We start from the raw sequence: 21,960 nt of genomic DNA on the forward strand, positions 1-21,960 counted from the left end.
AATGTAGGGGCGTTGCTATGGGTGCTAAGTATGCTCCCAGTGTAGCTAATATCGTTATGGATAAATGGGAAGAAGAATGTATATTTGAAAAATGGCCACAGGTGGCGCTGTATAGGCGCTACATAGACGATATTATAGTAATTTGGAGGGGTTCTGAAATAGATCTTGAAGGATTTTCAAACTATATTAATAAAAACCATTATGGGTTGAAGTTTACTGTTACTAAAGATTTTGAAAAGGTTAACTTTTTGGATTTGATCTTATATAAATATGATGGACAGATTTATACTAAAACTTTTTTTAAAGATATTGATAAAAATAGCTATATCCCGGTTTCAAGTGGACATCATCCTAAATGGCTATATAATACCCCAAGAAGTCAGTTTACAAGAATTAAAAGGAATTGCAGTTTAAGGAAAGATTTTGTTGATCAAACTGATGTATTGATCGATCGGTTTATTGAGAAAGGATATAAAAAAACCTTTTTTGTCAACAGAAAGGGAAATGATTGATAAAAAGGATAGAAGTACTTTTCTGTCTAATAGAAAGATAAAGAATAACAACTTTGATATGGCTTTTATTACCAACTTTAATAATCAGTATAAAGAGATTGAGGGTATTTTCAAGAAATATTGGCCGATTTTGTTAAAAGATGAGGTATTGAAAAAGATCATCCCAAAAAAACCTAAATTTATTTATAAGAAAAATCGATCTATAAGGACGAAATTAGTGCATAATGTTTTAGATCCACCAAAAGAGGTGGATTTTTTTCCCGATTTGAAGGGATTTGTTCATTGTAACAGGTGTAAAGCATGTAGAACGATAAATAGATCGAATAAAATAAAGAGGAAGAAATTTATTTCAAATATAACTAAGAAAGAATATAAGATCGAACAACTTATTTCGTGTAATTCCTCTCATGTGATTTATGTTTTGGACTGCCCGTGTCATTTTCAGTACGTTGGAAGAACAGGGAGACAGTTGAAGACTAGGATAAATGAACATTTGAACAATATAAAGAGAGGGTTTGACAAACATAGTGTTTCAAGACATTTTAAATTAAGACACAATAGTGATCCGAGTTTAGCGACATTTTATGGAATTGAGAGAGTAAAAAGTCATTGGAGGGGTTCAGATCTGATTAAAGAAATATCAAAAAAGGAGACTTTTTGGATATATGAATTGGAGTCTTTAGTACCAAGAGGTTTAAACATAGATATTGATTTAAATTGTTTTTTGACTAATTTTTAAGATAAATATTTTAAAATATTGATTACATGTAGTGATCGTTATATATAGTTTATTTTAATTTGGTTTATATTTTTATTAAAAAAAAAATATATATTTTTTAATTTTTTTGTGTATGAGAAGAGTTGTGCTTTAAGTTCTGTGCATGGCCCTTTAAGGGTTTTTCTGTGGTTTGAAGAGCCATGCACAGGATGGTATATATTGCTTTTCTGCATATATTTATGTTTTTATATTTATATTTTTTTGTGGGTGATTTTGAAGGAGAACGGTATTGTGCCGATTCAAACCTGCAGGGTATATATATTTAGCTTTTTTGTTTATATAATAGAGTATATGTATAATTAAATTGGGAAACACCTGTTCTAGCCAGCGTGATTAAGGAGACTAGGAACGCAGTGATTGGCTGGGTGTTAAAACTATGTAGATGAAGGGTGGTATTTATAAGAGCTGTCTGACGTTCCCATCTGTACCGCCCCTTGATGACGTCGGTGTGACGAAACCGGTTGGGCGTAGCCTATTTGATGTGGATGTTAGAGAGCCTTGCTGGTCTGTGCTGTATGGGAGAGATCTGCGGTGAGCGTTAACTGTATCTCAACCCTTTTTTGCGATTGAAGCTGGTGTCTGTTGGACACCTTGTTTGTGAGTTTCCTTATACCTTTTTTATTAAAGAGATAAATGAAAAAAACGTATTGCACCATTATGTTTTCTTTTTTGTCCCTGAGTGTACTGCATGCTCTCATGGAGGTATGAGAGAGTGGAGAAGTTCATCATAAGAGCTTGGGCTGCAAAGTTGTTTGGCTGTGATTATTATCTGGAAGTATCTGAAACATCACCATATCTATTTGGACATCGGGTTCATTGCTCCCAGAGCACAAGCGCTGTTGCTGGTTTATAATCTGACCAGCCATTAGCTCTGGTGAGTTCATTTAATCTCCTTTGGTGGTGGATTTCTCACAATTGGTTCAAGTCACTGAAGATATATATATTTTTTTGGACACTAATTTATGTTTGGACACTCTAATTTATTTAAAACACTAATGTTTTTTGGATGATGACATACACTTTTGTATAAGTTTGTTATTAGCGCATACCTTTTAATTTGGATAAAAGGAGAGAAAGATCTACATCATATTTGGTCTCTAAGAAGATGTAATATGTTGGTTGTTGGAATGTGAAACCTTGTCAAATGGAAGAGTGGATGTTTTTCAAATAATTGCCATTAAGGGTGTATCTGCTGAGCATGGTGAAATCTCTCCAACACTCATTCAGCACACCCCTCAGACCCTTTCATTGGGAAGTATTAACTCAGCGGTACCCTAAAGTCAAAAACGGCTGCCGAGATTGGCAGCTACAACTCTTTTTTTACCACTGAAACTATGAAGGACTATTAAGAGTCATGAGGCCAAAGACCAGGGGAACGTTTTTATTTTACCTTTGCCTATCTATTGTTTTAGAATATCAACTGATCATATCAGTTTCATTAATACTATATTTAAAAATTACAAAGGTGAATTCTAGTATGTTACTGTTTAATGCCACTAAGCTATAAAAGCATGTCTCATCTATGCAAAAACACAGTCAAGTCTGAACATAAACTATACATAACTGAATTTGTTACACTGGCTGCATACTGCTGTTTTGTTACAGCTGCATACCTTCTTGTAAATTCACACACATTTTGCTGCATGATGTTACCTACAATAATAGTAATACTTAAAGAAAGTCGGAAAAAAGAGGAAAACATAAAATACCACAGAAAATACACACTATGTTTCGAAAAATCTGCTTGCAAATATCACTAGCATCAGACTGAATAGCAAAAACAAGCTTAGTGTAACAGCTTTTGCCGCAATTTTATTTTAATATTCTGGGAAATGGCATGACATTGTAGAAGTTTTCCAGTCTAAAAAGAAATTGAAAAACATTCCCACCATGCCCAGCTTTAATAGTGTGGCTAGGCAGCTCTGAGACTATATGTGCATTAGCTTACTCTAGTGGGTCAGCTCTGAGACATGGTATCCCAGGAGTTCTCCAGCCACTCGGCAGAATGATATATGTGTGAGAGGATGCATTCAAGAGTATGCATACTTTACAGTATAACTAATGCAGGCCATAGATGGGGAGAAAAACGGCAGATTTTCGGCCAATTAACGAACTATCGGTCGGTCCAAAAAAACTTACCTGACCACCAATTATTACGAAAATCGGCCGATTAATGAGTAACCTATAACGGGAAATGATGTCATTTTGTGGCCTTTGTGATCCTTTTTCGGAAAACGATCGTTCGTTTTTGACCATCAATGAGGATAAAGTCGGGCGTTTTTCGAAAATTTTCCAACATCACCGATAATCTGAAAGTCCAAAATACACGAAAAACGGCCGACAAAATCGTCCACTAACGATAAGATAATCGGCCGGTTTTATTTTCGGACGAAAAATCGGCCGTTTTTCTCCCCATCTATGGCCTGCATAAAGGCCCAATTTTTTTTTAATGTTCTGTATAGAGTGGAGAGGGATTAGAATACCTGTCAGGTTTGTATTTCTCTCAAATCTTTGAAATTCACCCGCTCTTTTAATGCGGTTTACCATTATCCTCGAAAGTGAAAATAGTTGTTGTCACCATAACCGAAATAGTACGAAACAACCAGGGATTCCCTCACTTTGGAGGGATTTCCTCTCACTTCCTGTAATGTCTATGGAACACAGGTGGGGAGGGAAAAAAAACTGACAGGGGTTATAACTCTCCTTTACTTTAACCAAAATTAAAAAAAAAGTTTTGCCTTTAGGCCTACTATAACTGATAGCTTGTTCTTTTATTAAATCACAACCAACTGAAACCTGAACTGAAAAGATTTACACTGCAGATTTATACTGCAGACACTGGATAGCTATACCTTCTACCATTTAATTTAACCTGAAAGTCCTCTCAAAACTCTACTTCTAGGTAGGCTTTATTGCAATTTTAAAACCCCGCTCCTGTCCTAGCACAGAGGCAGTAACTTTTCACCTTCAGCTTTATGCCACTGCATAGTAATTATGTGTTTTTCTGCAGCACCGTTCACAGAAAAAAGGACTAAACTGCATGACCAACTGTTGGGCAGACTTCAGTTGCATAAGCTGCTTAACTAAAAAACATCTGTAATAATTTGTGGATTCCTGCAATCAGCCTTCACCATGAATTTATACTTTGCAAATGATTGCACACATTATTTCAAGTCAATTGTATTATTATTATACAGTGTTTATATAGCGCCAAAGGGTTTGCTCAGCGCTGTACATTAGCGAGGGGGACAGTACATGAGACAATACAGTACAATACAATACACGAGGGGTTCGAGGGTCCTGCTCTTTCAAGCTTACAATCTAGGAGTATGTATGATATATGCTCAACAGCAATCCAGGACTAATCACAACTGATTTTTGAAATGTATCCAAATTTGTCCTTTTGCCAATAATAAATAAAAAAAAACTGCATTACACTCACCATTTGTCGAAAGGCTTTGGAGCCTTTGTTGCGTGGAAAAGATCTTTCAGGTACCCAGACTCTTGTAAGGCCTTCATTTGAATTTGCTCTTGCCCTTTGTAGCTTTGCCAGCATTGCTTTTTCCTCTTTCTACATATAAGGATAAATTGAAATTAATATCAAGAAGCATTTTATTGTTATAAATTTAAATGAATACCATATCCCACAGATTTCCACAATAACAGTCCTGGCCATTTTAAGTCTTCCCTTTCACTTCCACTGTGAAATTTTACAGTTGGATCCTTTCAGCAAGTCCTGCACAGCAGCAGGTCCTTATTACAAATCCTTATCTACCATAAGGGCTTGTTCACACTTGCAATTGAGGAAGGGGGGGGGGGCAGTAAAAACAGGGGGTTGATCCACATTTTTACTGCCCCTCCCCTTCTCTACAAGCCGACATGGTGCCACTTGGATAAGTGCACAATGCTGTGCATTGCGGTGTGGCAGTTTTAACACTACATGCCTAATTTGACAGGTGGCAACAAAAAGGAGAAGAAAAAAACACATCAGGAGCTGGCAGTATTGCCTCCTGAATGCCTGCAAACCTCATTTCACAGTCCTCTGAAAAGCAGTTCATCGTGAATCACTTTTCATGGGGTGGTAAAACACTCTAGCCCTTAGTTATCAGTATTGTAGTGAGCACTCTGGGTTTTCTACCCAGAAGAAAGGGAGAGAAAGAAAGTTTCTTGAAAACCTTTTTGTCTAGGAATTGCACCTCACTGTCAGCTTCCTTTATTAGTATCCTTTCTTGACCCAATTAACATGCACACATGCAAAATACATAAACAACAATATTTTTAACTGTTTTCTAACAGGCTGCTGGACAAGTACAATAAAACTGTGGGTAAAAAGCCAAGTAAACATATAAAGCTATTACAATCTGCATGACGAAAGGGGCACTTTTCCCAAAACTGATAGATGCTGGAGCATCAAAGAGGATCTCCTACCAGAAAAGACAATATATAATATCTAAACATACATACAAGTACTCTTATCTATGTCCAGGCTGCCTTATCTTTTTGTGGATCTGTTTTCAGGCTGTCTTTATGCAGCTGGTGTCTATGCTCCCGCACCACCATTTTAAAGTGTTTGTTATCCTATGCATGTGTCAGATGGAACATATGACATCAAATACCCCATCATGCGCATTTGCCATAGGACAGTACAATCATAGATGTTTAAAAAGAAACAAAACCTTCCTCCAAGACTTTTGGGAGAAAGGTTTCTTGCTCCCCCCCCCCCCCCCACATCTTGCACATGTGCACTATCAGAATACTGTGAGATCTCAGGAGATCTTGCACCTTAGGTACGGGATCTCCCTGGAGGCATTAATGATGCTGCCTTCCCGGGGGCATCTACAGTTGTGACCAAAATTATTCAACCCCCAATGCTGTAAAGGGGTTTAGGGACTATAGTGTACATTTGGAATTGTATTCAGAATCAAATCCTACAAGGACGTTGTAACTACCCAAATGCAACTAAAATGACATCAATTGTTTATGTAATACAGTAGTAAATGGTTCTTATGTGGTTTCTTCATTGCCACAATTATTCAACCCCTTAAAGACTACCACTCTGAAGAACAGAGGTTCATACAGGTGCTTTCCATCAGGTATTGAAAACACCTGTGGATGTCACCGAGCAGCAATCAAGCATAATAAGCACCAATTAGGCAGCTTTAAAATGACTGTGATACTCAGCTCCTTCTAGACATTTACTGGTGTGGTTACAAACATGGTGAAGGCAAGAGAATGGTCCAGGAAGACAAGAGAAGAGGTGATTTCTCTTCACAGGAAGGGCAATGGCTATAAGAAGATTGCAAAGATGTTAAACATACCAAGAGACACCTTAGGAAGCATCATTCGCAAATTCAAGGCAAAGGGCACTGTTGAAACGCTACCTGGTCGTGGCAGAAAGAAGATGCTGACTTCGACTGCTGTGCGCTACCTGAAGCGTAGAGTGGAGAGAAGTCCCCGTGTGACTGCTGAGGAACTGAGAAAAGATTTGTCAGATGTGGGTACAGAAGTTTCAGCCCAGACAATAAGACGCACACTGCGTAATGAAGGCCTCCGTGCCAGAACTCCCAGGCGTACCCCCTTGCTGTCTCCAAAGAATAAGAAGAGTCGACTGCAGTATGCCAAAAGCCATGTGGACAAACCACAAAAGTTGTGGGATAGTGTTCTGTGGACTGATGAAACAAAATTAGAACTGTTTGGGCCCATGGATCAACGCTATGTTTGGAGGAGGAAGAACAAGGCCTATGATGAAAAGAACACCTTGCCTACTGTGAAGCATGGTGGAGGGTCAATCATGCTTTGGGGCTGTTTTGCTTCTGCAGGTACAGGGAAGCTTCAGCGTGTGCAAGGTACCATGAATTCTCTTCAGTACCAGGAGATATTGGATGGAAACGTGATGCAGTCCGTCACACACCTGAGGCTTGGGAGACGTTGGACCTTTCAACAGGACAATGATCCCAAGCATACCTCCAAGTCCACTAGAGCATGGTTGCAGAGGAAAGGCTGGAACATTTTGGAGTGGCCATCGCAGTCACCAGACTTAAATCCGATTGAGAACCTCTGGTGGGACTTAAAGAAAGCAGTTGCAGTGCGCAAGCCTAAGAATGTGACTGAACTGGAGGCCTTTGCCCATGAAGAATGGGCGAAGATACCCGTAGATCGCTGCAAGACACTTGTGTCAAGCTATGCTTCACGTTTAAAAGCTGTTATAACTGTAAAAGGATGCTGTACTAAGTACTAAGATTGAATGTCACTTGGGGGTTGAATAAAACTGATAATGCTGTGAGCACAGAAAAGACATTTGTGGTTATTTCATTATAACTGTTATGTTATATTTGTCTGACCTACAAGTGCCTCTTTAATGTAAATGTAAGCAAGATGACTGAATGATCAAAAGCAATGTCAAACTGGCCAAAACACTCAATTTCAGTGGGGGTTGAATAATTTTGGTCACAACTGTATTCGGCTAAGGCTAAGTCACCAGTGCCTTCAAGGCAACCAGGAAGCGAGCATAAAAAAGGTAGGTGAATCAAAACCTTTTTTTCTCTTTTAATCAGTGTTAGAAGGAAAGGTCCCTTTTAATCCACCTGACAATTTCTAATATGTCTCAAGGACAGCATTGCTGAGATTTCTGCACTTGATTTCCTTGGTCTGCACACCTAAGGTGGCCACTATGACAGGCTGCTATTTTCTGTTGGCTTCTTTATTTTGTAAAATAGAGAATTCAACATGTGGAATGGGAACACACAAAGGTTGATGAAAAAAAAAAAAAAACTCCCAGGTGGACAGGGCAGCTGTTGGGAAGAATAGAAGGCAAATCTCAACATACACATATATATACAGTTGTGTTCAAAATAATAGCAGTGTGTTGAAAAAAGTGAATAAAGCTCCAAATCCTTCTAATAGCTTTTATTTCCATACACACAAATGCATTGGGAACACTACACATTCTATTCCAAATCAAAACATGAAGAAAAATATATCAAATTTGTGTTGTTCCTCTAAAACAATTGAAGAAAAATGAATATTAGACTGTTCAAAAAAATAGCAGTGTTTGTATTCTTCTTTACAAACTCAAACATTCACTATATAAACTGAAAAATGTTTGAAGATTTTGCTTTCCTTTGAATCACTTAATTAATATTTAGTTGTATAAGCACTGTTTCTGAGAACTGCTGTACATCTGTGTTGCATGGAGTCAACCAACTTCTGGCACCTGTGAACAGGTATTCCAGCCCAGGATGATTGGAATACATTCCACAGTTCTTCTCTATTTCTTGGTTTTGCCTCAGAAACTGCATTTTTGATGTCACCCCACAAGTTTTCTATTGGATTAAGATCCGTGGATTGGGCTGGCCACTCCATAACGTCAATCTTGTTGGTCTGGAACCAAGATGTTGCACGTTTACTGGTGTGTTTGGGGACGATGTCTTGTTGGAACACCCATTTCAAGGGCATTTCCTCTTCAGCATAAGGCAGCATGACCTCTTCAAGTATTCTGATGTATTCAAACTGATCCATGATCCCTGGTATGCGATAAATAGGCCCAACACCGTAGTATGAGAAACATCCCCATATCATGATGCTTGCACCACCATGCTTCACTGTCTTCACAGTGTACTGTGGCTTGAATTCAGTGTTTGGGGGTCATCTGACAAACTGTCTCCGGCCACTTTGTAACCTCTTCAGCACATGTCTTTTTTTCAACAGTGGGACTTTGCGGGGGCTTCTTGCAGATAGCTTGGCTTCACATAGGCGTCTTCTAATTGTAACAGTACTCACAGGTAACTTTAGACCTTCTTTGATCTTCCTGGAGCTGATTGTTGGCGGAGTCCTTGCCATTTTGGCTATTCTTCTATCCATTCGAATGGTAGTCTTTCGCTTTCTTCCACGTCTTTCAGGTTTTGGTTGCCATTTTAAAGCATTTGCGATCATTTTAGCTGAGCAGCCTATCATTTTCTGCACTTCTTTATATGTTTTCCCCTCTCCAATCAACTTTTTAATCAAGGTACACTGTTCTTCTGAACAATGTCTGGAATGACCCGTTTTATTCAGAATTTCAGAGAGAAATGCACTGTAACCAGCATGTACAACATTTGCTGCCTTCATTCCTTAAATAAGGGCAATAATTGCCACCTGTTTTTCAAAGAATGAATGACCTCACTAATAGAACTCCACACTGCTATTATTTTGAACATGCCCCTTTCAATTAGTGATTCAATTACACAGAATCAGCAGTATGCATGTCATGACTGTTGGGTCTGTTGGATTTCTATTACTCTACTACACCTACTAGTAAATTATGTGCCATTTAGAAACATCGATTCTACCAAAAACAGTGATTGATCAGGTTAGTGATGTCTGATTGCTATTATTTTGAACACAACTGTATATACAAAAAGCCAGGGGCTGACTCATGCCACCAGGCAGCAAAAATAACTGACTTTATAGTAGATGAACACTTTACTACATCTGTAAAACCAGATTTTAATTAGAACAAATATCCAGACAGCAACAATAATATGGTCTAAATATGAAATAAAAATTTAGCCATATGACTTAAAGCAGAACTAAACTCTCTCAATCAACACTGACTATTTTTAATCCTATGCTGCTAGCATTAGTAAATAGATAGGAAATTAAATCATATTTACTTGTTATAAACAGTTTCTTTTTTACATTAGTCACTTCCTGGTTTCCAGGTCTAGGCAAAATGATGTCATATATCGCAGGAGTCTTTAGCAGGGGGGAGGGTTTTTCTAAGCTAAGCAAACCCTCCTGCCTGGCCTAAGGGCAGATGGATTCCAGGAAGTAAATGCTTCATGAATCATCTGCCTCAAGATGGCCGTGACCACAAATGCTAGGGGGTGTTTTTGAAAATGATTTCTCAGCAAATAAAGCATGGAGACATAGATGGATAAGTGACCTTGCTTTGAATATTAAAAACTAATTAAAATAGCATTTTCAGTTTGTGGTGCTCAGATTTTCAAACAGCATAAAAAGAGAACTATGGCTAAAGCTTTTTCGGACATTCTTCTCTTTGGGGTTACAGGAGTACACTTACTTGTGCTCTCCTTCGACCCAGAATCAACTGACAGTGGGCTAAAGCCTACTGTTGGCTGATGCCACAGAGCCATTCCAGGCCCTGGAAGGACCCGACCATATTGGCCATATATCAGGATCCACTCAGATGCCTGATGGGCAGCTGGTTTAGTCTCTCAGCATGCCACTGAGAACCTGAGCCAGCTGCTCCAGCACAGAGCTCCAGTGACCGCTGGAGGGGCAGAGCAAACAGCATTAACTACCAATCACTGCTCTCTGCTCTGGGAAAACCAAGATCAGTGGTCAAGTGATAAGTCAGTTCTCAGGCTTACAGACAGCATGGGACAGCTGCAGCATTGCACCGATACTGCAGCATGGAAGGGAATATGTAAGTTTATTTTTCTATTCCCAAACTTCTCCATTAAACTCTGATAAAAATAGCTATAAAAATAGCTATAAATTTTTTTTGTACAAGAGGATCCTTATCTTGGTGTTTTAGTTTTGTTAATTGAACATTTTGTCTCTTTATCAACATATGTTGAAGTACTGAAACATGCCATAGTTAAAGATGATCAGTGAAAATTTCTGCACACATCAACATATGTCAAATTACAATGCCTTGCTGATTCCGTTCATCTGAATATAAGTGGAAAATGCCTCGATTTCTTGTTTGGTGTCCGCTCAGAAGACTACGGGGAGGGAGGGGAGGAGGACAACTTCCGCTTCCGATCGCCTAGGCGATAGCAGTGGAAGTGGGAGTGGGTACCTGTCAAATTCATGTACCTGCTCCCCCCCCCGCTCCCCAAAGGTGCTAATCCTTAATGGGGAGCAGGGGACAAAGGCTTAAAGCGGAACTTTCCCTTTGGGGTGGAGCTCCGCTTTAAAGCATTTCTATGATTTGTATAATACTACCAGTTTGTTTGTGCCTAACCTTGTTATAATACAAGATTATCTTCCTTATTTTTCCAAAGGGAACAAGCCCACCATGGCGAAATGAAAGACAGTGAAAAAAAGAGATTTTCAATAACTGAAGGCAGTATTGAGTAAGGGACTATTGTCAACGACCACCGACTTCACCTGTGAATTTCTTCTTGGCCTGTGAGCAGTCAAACAGACAGCTCTGGGAGCAGTCTTCTCACAGGAAATTATGGGCAAATAAAATCAATTGGCATACCTCAGCTGGAAAGTAATCCTTGCAAGGAGGAACCATTCAAGAACGGGAAATAATTTCCTGGCCAGAAAGTGGGCACTAGAGACACTGGGTATTACCTTTTGGGCAGACAATTCTAACTGACTGCAGACCATTCTCCAATACAGTGGTTGGTTTGGAACAATTGGAATAATAAAAGAGTCATAAGATGTTTTTGGGATCTGCAAGACTGCAAAATTTGTGATGAACATAGGTCACTGACCCAACAAGGTAATTCTGTATGTTGGCAAAATGTGCTCCTTCCCACATGTCTAAGCAGAGGGGGGAAGGTATGTGAGGCACTTGCTGGCAGGATAGTGGACAGTGTATATGTCCAACATAGCTTTCTCATTTACGCAAGGTGAGAGGCTCAAGGATTTGCATATGTTGTGGAGAAAACAAACTTTGTTTCCTCATATCCTAATAGGTTCTGGTCTGGGTCCTGGAGCCCAAAGACTTTGTGGAGCTTGATGGAATAAAGCCTACATCCTTATCTTACCTACTACCCAGACCTCATTAATTAGTCTAAGTTGTCCAAGGCCTGTTCATGTTTAGGCTGTTTGGTGTGCAGTGCTTGTTTTCTCTCCCATTCCCACTGCTGTGAAAGCCTGCGGCTGCCGAGTGAAAAGGCTGATTGCTGACAAAACATTAAAAATATATTGCCTGTTGGTTTTGGGAACCTATTGGGGGCACCATTAGGCTGGAATGGACATACGTTTAGTTGCTCAGGCAAGGAGATATTTTGTTTGTTTTATGCCATGGACTTGCTGTACAAAGTTGCTCCTGCACTGAACTATTGCCTTTTATTCAATGCTACTGCCTTGCCAAATAAAAGTGCAGGACAAACATGATTTGGCTGTTCCTAGGTGTCCCTGTCTCATGTATGGTTTACCGCTGCCCCTTGTAAAGCCTGTCCCCTTTACAGCACCTATTAGAGCAGAATCTTAAGCTGCCAAAGTGAAGATAACAGAGGGCCTCATAAAAAATAAGGGAATTCAGTGAATAACTGATAAACGGCATACGTATTAAAAATGTAGCATAGGTGTGAAATAATATTTCACACCTTTGCTACATTTTTAATACAAACTGAATGTTTTGATGAGAAAGATTATAATGTGACCACATGTGTGCAGTAAAACCTAAACGTATGCAGTTTATTGAAGTTACCCTACCTAATTAAAACGCTGATCTGGAAATTGCTTTATGACCTCAGAGTGGAATGTAGTGAGGCACTCTCTGGTCTAGTCATATAGGTAAATCTTTTCCCAAGATTAGATACAGTAAAGTAAATTTACCCTCTTCTGGCTGCATCCGGTCACCAGGAAGGTCTTGATGTCATGTTCTTTCAGATATGCATTTCTTTCACCTCCACAACCAGGCTCCACCTCATAATCCCCATTCAAGTAATTTAGTGTTGCACTAGTGATGTGAATCCGCCTGAACAGATAGGAAGATAGCGCATTTAGAACACAGTCAAAGAAAAATTTGTAAAAGATAGAGTGGAATGTATACTGGGAGAAATGGGCTATCAATGCTGATCTCTTCCTGAAAATGCAGGTTGTCTGGCCTGCCATGCAGATCATCCGACTTTAATACTTACCGAGTCTCTGGCCTAGAACAAGTTTGCAGATCAGGTGTTCTTATGTCAACGGAGAATTGAAACCAGCAATTATAGCTTACATATTTGTCTCAATACAGGTTCCCATTAAGTATATATGACAAGAAAAATGTGAGGCCTGTTGTACACGGGAATAAAAAATGCTGAGTTTTTTTTAGTGATCAGAAGTGAGATGTATTGTTGTCTATAGGACATTGCACACAGCTGAGTAAAGATCAGTAACACAGCATTAAGTACAGTAAAACAAAAATGTTTTATTTGAGTGCAGTAATTTACGCACATGTTTACTTATTTATAAGAGTATAAAGGAATATATTACAATACCGATAATAGATAAGAATTTTAATCCTCTATACGCTTGCACACCTTTACTCAACATTACTCAGGTCTTTACACACTGTTTTTGGCCCCTTGCACACGGGTGAGTAAAGATCAGTAAATTATGACGCCCTAGTGCAAGGGCCCAAAGTCATCTGGTGGAAAGGAAAACCCCATTTAACTACTCATTGTTCTCTGAATACAGATAAAGGCCAGTTTGCTATATCACATGTGAAAAAACAATTCCTACAGAGGATTGAATGTTTTCAAATAAAAGATCACAGTCCCTCCTGCACTGTATATCCAGAGGCTGATGCTTACACTGCATTAAAAATAAAAAAGAGAAAATATATGTATGAAATGATGTATGGAAAGATTAAACTCTACATTTACTCACCCTGCTTTACCACCTGCTTCCATATGGTTGGCCAGAGTCACATCGTTAGACCACACATCAAACTGCCACTTGCGCAGGCCAAGAACTCCACAATGAACACGTCCACTATGGATCCCCACTCGCATATTTACATTGACACCTGTCACTTCTCGCACAAGTCTGAGGGAAAATAAGAGATATACTCCATTATAATATGCATGCGCCAGACAAATGATCTTTGTTTAATAACCTTTAGTTGATATAGGTCAACAAGACTGCACGGATATATTGTCACTGATGAAAGACAATACAAATTCATAAAACGTATGCCCCCCCCCCAAAAAAATGAATAAACAAATGTGCAATATATTTCTGCAGTACTGACACATTTCTTCATGCTCCCTTGCAACAAGTACAGAAAAACGTAGGAATTTTGATGTATCTGCAAATGCCATATCTTAGTGTACAGTATAGGACAAAGGAATTTATTCTAAGACTATGGGTTATGTGCCTTCAGGTGATTGGACACTGGCAAAAAGCTTTGCTGGGCCCCCAGTGTATCCATATAACCCTTCTCACTTCATAAGGCTCCATTTTTTTTAGCAAGCAATAAGGTGATCACAGAGAAAAGAGGAGAAGGATATGTGTACTGTACTCCAAGATATGGAATTTACAGGCATGTCAAAACGCCTATTATCTAAATTGTACAGTGCGGCACACAGGAATTGATTCTTAAGCATCAAAACAGCGAGACAGGCACACAGGAACAACAATGGTCAATGGACCCAAAAAAATTGTTGACAGCAGAAGCACCTTGCATCTGAAGCATGCATTAGCAGAGGCTAAAACCAGCCACCTGTCAACAAACCATTTTGAAAGGAAAAAAAAGCAAAATCACCCAGATGGGTCAAAGAGGAATCTCACAGAATACAGAAACAACCCTGTGAGGGAAATCTGCCTGTCACCTGGACTCTCTACATGGCAGGACACATGAACATTCTGTTATCCTGACAGAAATCGACACTGGCTTTGGATCCCAATTAGGTTGAGATTACTAATAATGCTTTTCTGTTTCTTTCATGCAATGGGGCAACCTGTGGGCTTCCATCAACCTTATTTTTTTCTGCTGTGTTCCTGCTTTGCAGATAACTAGGGTGGTGGGGGCCAAAGGCTTTGCTGTAGCTACCAGGTTATGTATCTGTGCTTTCCAGGCATGCCTAGCCTATGTTCTCCCACCACCCAACTACACTTCTGCCCTCTATCCACCTGTGGCTTGTGCAGATTTCTGTCCCAGATTTGTGGTGCTCTTTCTGGTGTCCACCCTGGCCTAGATCTCTCCCCATGTCACCAGCGCTGATGGCCAGGGAGCTGGGCTACCATGCGCCAACTCTCCCTCATGGGGAAACAGACTGTAGCTGACCAGGACTGCAGTGCTCCTATATCTTATGCAGGGATGTATGTTGTGTGTTGTTCTTATTTTGTCATGTATATACAGTATCTTTCTGAGAGCCTAGTGGTTGGGGTGCTGATATAAAGATAGGTTATAGTTTTCCTGTCAGGAGTTTGTGTATAATAATTTAACATGGTTTATTTGCGTGTATTACTGTGGAGTCTTATGTCACACCTGGGAGCCAGTATGGCCTCCACTTACCCCCAATCAGGCCCCTGCTCTCAACTGAGTGGTAGTCAGATGAGTTAGTGTTGTTCAATTATAGTTTTTAATAGTTTCAGACCTTCAATATCTTTGCACATTTCTACATTCCCTTTTCTACCACTTTGCTCTCAGTGTCTTTCATTCTCCCTCCCCCTATATCCTAATTTTGTTTTCTCGGGTGAGGTTATACCTGCCCTACGCTTGGGTTCATATTAGGTCTGTTGTGAAATTATTTTCATTAACGTACGGGGCCAGAATGTCCCTGAGAGGACACAGGTCCTTGGACAGGTATGGAGGAATTGTGCCCCTTCTGGGAAACACATTTAAGTAATTGAAACATCTTATATGGAGGAACTCTAGATATCCATATGTTTACCACAGTTGTTCTCCTGACTCCAAGTCACGGGGGGGGGTGAAGGTGGGGTTAGTATCCTAATTTCTAACAAAATAATGCGATTGCTTACAGACTTCCTCAGAGACAAAGAGGAGAGATTTCTTTTTGTTAAGGGGTCAATTTCAGGTCATCTTGTGACCCTGGTAAATATATACTGTATGCACCTAACTCTGGTCAGGTGGGTTTTCTGGTACATTGCCTTAAGAAATTGTCAGAATTTGCTGAGGGCTTGTGGATAGTGGGAGATGATTTGAATGTGGCCTCAGATCCCCTCCTAGATACCTTTACCCGCTCCTCACATCTATCATACGCTTTCCTATGGAGACTTCTGAGGGCAATATCCTCGTAAGGCTCAGTTGATGTCTGGTGTATTTTGCAGGCAGACACCCAGGACTATACTTTTGGCCTCCCACAACTTGTACATGCGGTTGGGTTACTTTTACTCCACTAGTCTGCTTGTTCTTTAGTGGTTGTGGGTAATATTGGTTTTTTACAACTGTTGCAATCTCATTGACCTTGGGTGACTGGGTCCAGCGATCGGAGAATTGGAAACTTTATGAGTGTGAACCCGCAACATATCCGTGAGGTGGAGGGTGGAATAAGAGAATATTTTTCTATGAAGGGATCTATGGAAACCTCCTCTTTGGTTGTGTGGGAAGAACATAAGTGTGCTGGTCGTGGGACACATTGAACTTAGGGCCAGGGAAAATAAAGAGAGGGCACGAGAGATTACTTTCCTTTTGGATCATATCAGGGCCCTAGAAAGAGTACATAAGAGCTTTCTGGCAGTTCAGACAGTTGATAACCTAAAAGTTTCATGCAACTCGTTGAATTAATTCTTGTTTTCAAAGGCAAAAGTAAAAATGACGTATCCTGGTGCCTTTTTTTTATGAATCTGAGGGAAAGCCAGGTAGACCTCTGTATTCCCATGGCTGTCTTCTCAAGGTGTATAGGTCTACTGAAATTGCAAACAGTTTTAAGGAATATTATGAGTCGCTGTAAAATATGCCTCCCAGAGGCCCCCTCACAAGCACATCAGCTATAGATTCCTATCTTAGCATTTTGGGGCTCTTGCAGTTTTCTCTGTAAAATAGCGAAGCTAGGGAAGGCCCTATTATGGAGTCTGAAATTTGGATGGCAATTAAAGACATGGAGGCGACCAGCGCTTCAGGCTCCTATGGCTTCCCGTTACTTTATTATCTGACTTTTTCAGAACTTCTTGTTCCACACTTGGTATATTTCTGTAATGCCCTGCTGGATGGAGCCGTATTCCCTAAAGACTCCTTGCACGCCAATGTCACCTTGATTCTAAAACAGGGGAGGGATGGATCAGACTGTGCTAATTACTGGCCCATCTACCTGTTAAATGTTAATTTTAAGAATTTTTACCAAAGTACTGAAAGCTGCTTGCTTCCAGTCATCCCTTCTTTGGTTTACAGGGGATTTATTTCTAATAGGGAAGCAAGAGACGACACATGTAGGGCTCTGAACTTGATCCAATTGGCCCAGTCAAAGGACATCCCAACACTGCTATATTCAGCAGAGAAGGCATTTGAGCACGTCAACTGGCTGTTTATGAAACATACCCTTCGTTATACTGCACTGGGGTCCAATATGTGCAAGTGGATAGCTGTCATCTACTCTTACCCTACAGCAGCGGTGAAGGCTAACGAGTCAATGTCAACAGACTTTTCCCTGAACTATGGAACCTAATAGGGATGCCCACTGTCCCCACTAATCTATGTCTTAGTTCTGGAACCCCTGTTATGTCACATTCGGTCTAACCCTGACATTCAAGGTCTTCAAAGCCAGAGTGCCCATCACCAGGTTGCAGCATAAGCAGAGGACCTGCTCTTCTTCATAACTAACCCAGAACTACAAACGTAATATACAGAAATCTGAGGCATTAAACAATAATTTACCTTCTAATACTATGCAGGGGTTCAAGACCACTTTCCTTTTGCTTGGGCCCAGACTAAGCTCAAGTATCTAGGCAAGTACCTTACTCCTTCCCTGTTGGATATCTTGGAAGGAAATCTCCCCCCCCCCTTCACCCCCTCACAGGTGTCGACCTTGAGGGCAACCTAAAAACCTAGGCACCAACAAGTGTTCACCTAGTTTGGGAGGCATGGTATCTTGAAAATGACCATACTCCTTCAAAAATGACTATATTTATTACAGACTCTCCCAGTACCCATACCAAGATCCTTCCTCAGGGTGACAAAAGCAGAATTTCTCAATGTTTTGTGGTGGTATAACACCAAATGGATATCCTACCACCTCTTGGCCCTCCTGAAGGAAAAAAGGTGGAATTGGGTTAGACTGGACTTGATTAAGGAGTGGGTGGACTTAAAACAGTACATGTCGGCTCTCCCCCTACATTCTCTCCCATGGCAATCTTGCAGACTTAACTCCGAATGTCAAATCTCACCCTCCTGAATGGTAACATTGAGTTGATTGTGGTAAAATCAGGATGTGTATCGAGGTCACCCCGAGCCCATATCCCTCATGTCCCTAGTGATTGGATCTCAGGAGTTCCCACCAGTCAATAAATGTCTGCCAATAAATGTAGGATTAGGGGCTTCATATGAGACGCTAGTTAGTGGGGGTCTATATTGTGGATCCAGACCATGATCTCTCCACCACTGGATAATTGGCAGGCTATGCCACTACATCATTATCTTTCCACGATCCAATTAAAGTGACTAATGCATAAGTCCTTACCCCATTTGAGACGTACTGCTTAGATGGCACACCATTGAGGTATGTCCTTTTGACCTCATACTCGGGAGGTGTTAGCAACCTGATAATGTGATTCCTCTCTTTTCTGAGAAATTGGAACCAATCTGGGAAGCCCTTTGGTGCAATGAAACTGGGTTCTTTTTTTGCTCACAAATCTTCTCTCTCTAGCAGGTATCAAAAAGTGAGTTACGAATTGTTTATTCGCTGGTACAGCGTGACAACCCCACTACATAAGATCTTTCCAGTGGTTTTGCCGCTCTGTTGGAGGGGTCAGCAGGAGAATGGCAGACTGCTGCACATGTTCTGGACCTGCCCTTTCTGGTGATAAATCCAACATCTAATTTTTATTTTTTTAATAATTTTTATTTATAAAATAATTTGGAAAGTCTGACTGCTGCTGTGTTATGTAGTGTTTCCAGAAGACCTGGTATTACTAGCACAGCTCCCTGGTCATGACTTAGGTGACCCCATCTCCTCCATAACAGGCATATTACGGACCCTTAGGCATTGTTCACACCTATGCATGTTGTAATCTGCTGCAGAAAAAAAGTCCCTGACCCTTACCAAAAATGCAGCAGCTGAAAATGCATAGATGTGAATGTGTCCCATAGGAAACCATGTTAAAAGGATTGTGTGTGTTTCTGCAAAATGCAAAAAGCACAAAAAAAATGCATAGGTATGAACCAGACCTAAGGTACACTTCGCTGTTAAGGGTTTTAGCTCTTTCCCCTTACACCCCCTTTACCCTCCTTTTTTTTTTTCTTTCAACCCCTCAGTCTTTCTTTTCTGGACTCTCCACATACCGTTGCGTTATAAAAAAAACAAAATACTACTATAGTGAACTCTCCTACCAAGGAATGTTGGTTATTTTGTGGTACATAACCTCCAAGCACCCTTGTATCTTAGCCTAGTCAGTCTGCAGTTCCCTTCTTTTTGTTGCTGATTGTATTTAATGGCTGAGGTAATATGTCGGGAATTAGATGGAGGGACGGAAGAGTGCTTTGGGAATTAAAGTGGAGTATTGTTACTTTGATCTCATGACCCTTATTTGGAAGTTTCCTGTCGCTTGATGTAAATTGTTGGCTCACTGTCAGGGTCTGTATATTGCTTAAGGGCTTAAAAAAATCTTCATAATGAAAATAAAATTCAATGCCAGGTGTGGGAAAGTAACAATTATTCATTGTGCTTTTGCTTATCTGTGCCATTTGCACTGTGCTCTCTGCAAATGTGTGTACCCTATCATCATCCTCAAACCAACTGCACTGTGGCCACTCTAAAAATGCACATTTTACTACCCATTTCTCCATGTATTCCAAAAAAAAAAAAAGGAAGGAAGGGTGGGGCTATAGTACATTACTCCTGCACAAGCAAGAGCATAGGGTGATGTGGGCTAGCTAAACATACATACAGCTTCCCACCATTAATTCATTTTTCAGAAACAGTTGGAGGAGTTCATCATTAAACCACCCAACTATGTTCTACATTGTCCATTTAAATAAAAAGGTTCCATAAAATCGCCAAAATAAATCTAAGAAAGAATCAGTTCAGCTTTGGTTGTGAATCACATAAATTCCTCGCTCATCAAGATGTAATTTATTTATATTGTAACCATTTGTTTTCCTTGATCACAATGGCACAATACTAAAGCACTGAAGTAAAGATGCATATATGGTTATGTGTAATTATGCTCCAAGCAGAGCTCCACTTACGAGATGGCTTCAATCATGTCAACTCCCATCTCCACACAGCAGTGAGCATGATCAGCGCGGGCCTCAGGCAATCCAGAGACACAATAGTAACAATCCCCCAGGATCTTTATGCGCAAGCAGTGGTTCTCCTTGAAACATGAAAAGACAGTTATAATATTACATCTGAATTACTGTTCAGTGCCATATGCTGTATATGGGTCAAAAACAACATGCAGTCATATTTGGTGGCACAATGATTATGTGTTTAGCAAAATAATAGATAAAACAAAATTTAAATGCAGAGACAACTTTGCACTCAGTATGAGGTACAGAAGGATTAGACTTCCCAAAGTCTATGCTGTATAAGTGCCGCTGCTTTCTAAGTCACCAATCACATTCAATCTTCCAAAGCTAGCTTGAATTTGGTTGGTGTCTGAGAAATTTCATAGTACTGCATTTTTTACAGCAAGGAACTCACTATTATATAAACATATTACATGCGATCAGTCTGTCACATAGAAAACATTAACTGTATTGTGTGTATTATAGAAACTCTTATATTTTGGCACGCCGTATATAGTAATACATCATCTAAGCACCACTACACAAAATCTTTCATTATACTTTCTTCCATTCATTGCCTACTAATGAGGCCCTAACAGGGAAAGAAAACATTTGCTCTATCCTCTATCAAAAAAAGAAAATTCCGAGGTTATTTAAATGTTGTTAGGGAAATGTATGTCTCAAGCGAATACTTGAAAGTTCACAAGTGGGTAGCAAAACACTTTACATGGTTAAAACATTGCTTACTGGTCTCTGCATTCAAACAGAGCAATAATTAGCCTTGGACTTTCCCCCCAAAAGCTGTTTCAACTAGGTTGTCAGCAAGATTATGGCGAGGCATCTTTCCTGCATTGGTGGAGGTCCCAGTTAAATACCGGAGACATCACCAGGACTGGCAAAGAGACTGCATTGTAAAAGAGGTTTAAAAAAGATCAGGAGAGGAAGCTACCTCAGGAAGTCAGAAAGGTTGGTGGAAGAGGGGGCAGTGAAAGGGGAAAAACTCAGTCCTGGATTTCTGCTTTAAGTCTCCATTCACACCTGAGCGTAGCGGGAACTTGCATTTTTTGAGAATTTCTGCTCGTCGCACATAGAGAAACCTATTCACTTGAATTGGCTGCCCTATGCGTGACAAATGCCCCAAAGAAGCTCCAGAACCTTTTGGGAGTGGAGTGTGGGGCATTTTTTCACCACGTATTTTGGTGTGTTTGCAACTAGCTGATGTAACCAGTGCCTCTCAACTACCCCCTGGGAAGCTTGTGATGCTAGGACCTTTCAGGGAACTCTCTTAGGTAAACCACGGGATCTGTGTGGAAGAAAAAAAAAAAGGTCTTTTTTCAGAAAATCCTGCAAGATCTCAAAAAAAAAAAAATCCATTCATTCTTTTTTCTTTCTACAAAGCTCTGGCATGGATGTCATCAGTCGGTAGTCCCAAAGACCAAGGAATAAAAGCTGTCCACCAATGAAGAGTACTAGTCAAAATGGCTGCACGGGATTACAGGGGGAGAAGAGGAGCAATAGTATGTTTGAAAACAAAAACCAAAAAGGCAAGACATTAAATTAATTAAATGCGTTTATTTAGCTATTTAGAT

The 21,960-nt window shown here is 40.1% G+C and overlaps 1 protein-coding gene across 1 annotated transcript in view; it reads right to left on the reverse strand.

Moving 5' to 3' along the window:
- ADCY6 (adenylate cyclase 6) overlaps window positions 1-21,960 on the reverse strand; it is a 332,221-nt gene that overhangs the window by 74,895 nt on the left and 235,366 nt on the right. Inside the window, exons 7-10 of the mRNA XM_089679352.1 lie at window positions 20,330-20,457; window positions 13,852-14,010; window positions 12,814-12,955; window positions 4,733-4,861 (exon numbers count right to left, since the gene is read on the reverse strand). Of these exons, the coding sequence (XP_089535478.1) occupies window positions 4,733-4,861; window positions 12,814-12,955; window positions 13,852-14,010; window positions 20,330-20,457 (558 nt within the window). The remainder of the gene's footprint in view (window positions 1-4,732; window positions 4,862-12,813; window positions 12,956-13,851; window positions 14,011-20,329; window positions 20,458-21,960) is intronic.

This window comes from Staurois parvus, unplaced genomic scaffold (genome assembly GCF_062004578.1).
Source record: "Staurois parvus isolate SC_StPar_1 unplaced genomic scaffold, SC_StPar_1.0 ptg000017l, whole genome shotgun sequence".
NCBI classification, from domain to species: Eukaryota; Metazoa; Chordata; class Amphibia; order Anura; family Ranidae; genus Staurois; species Staurois parvus.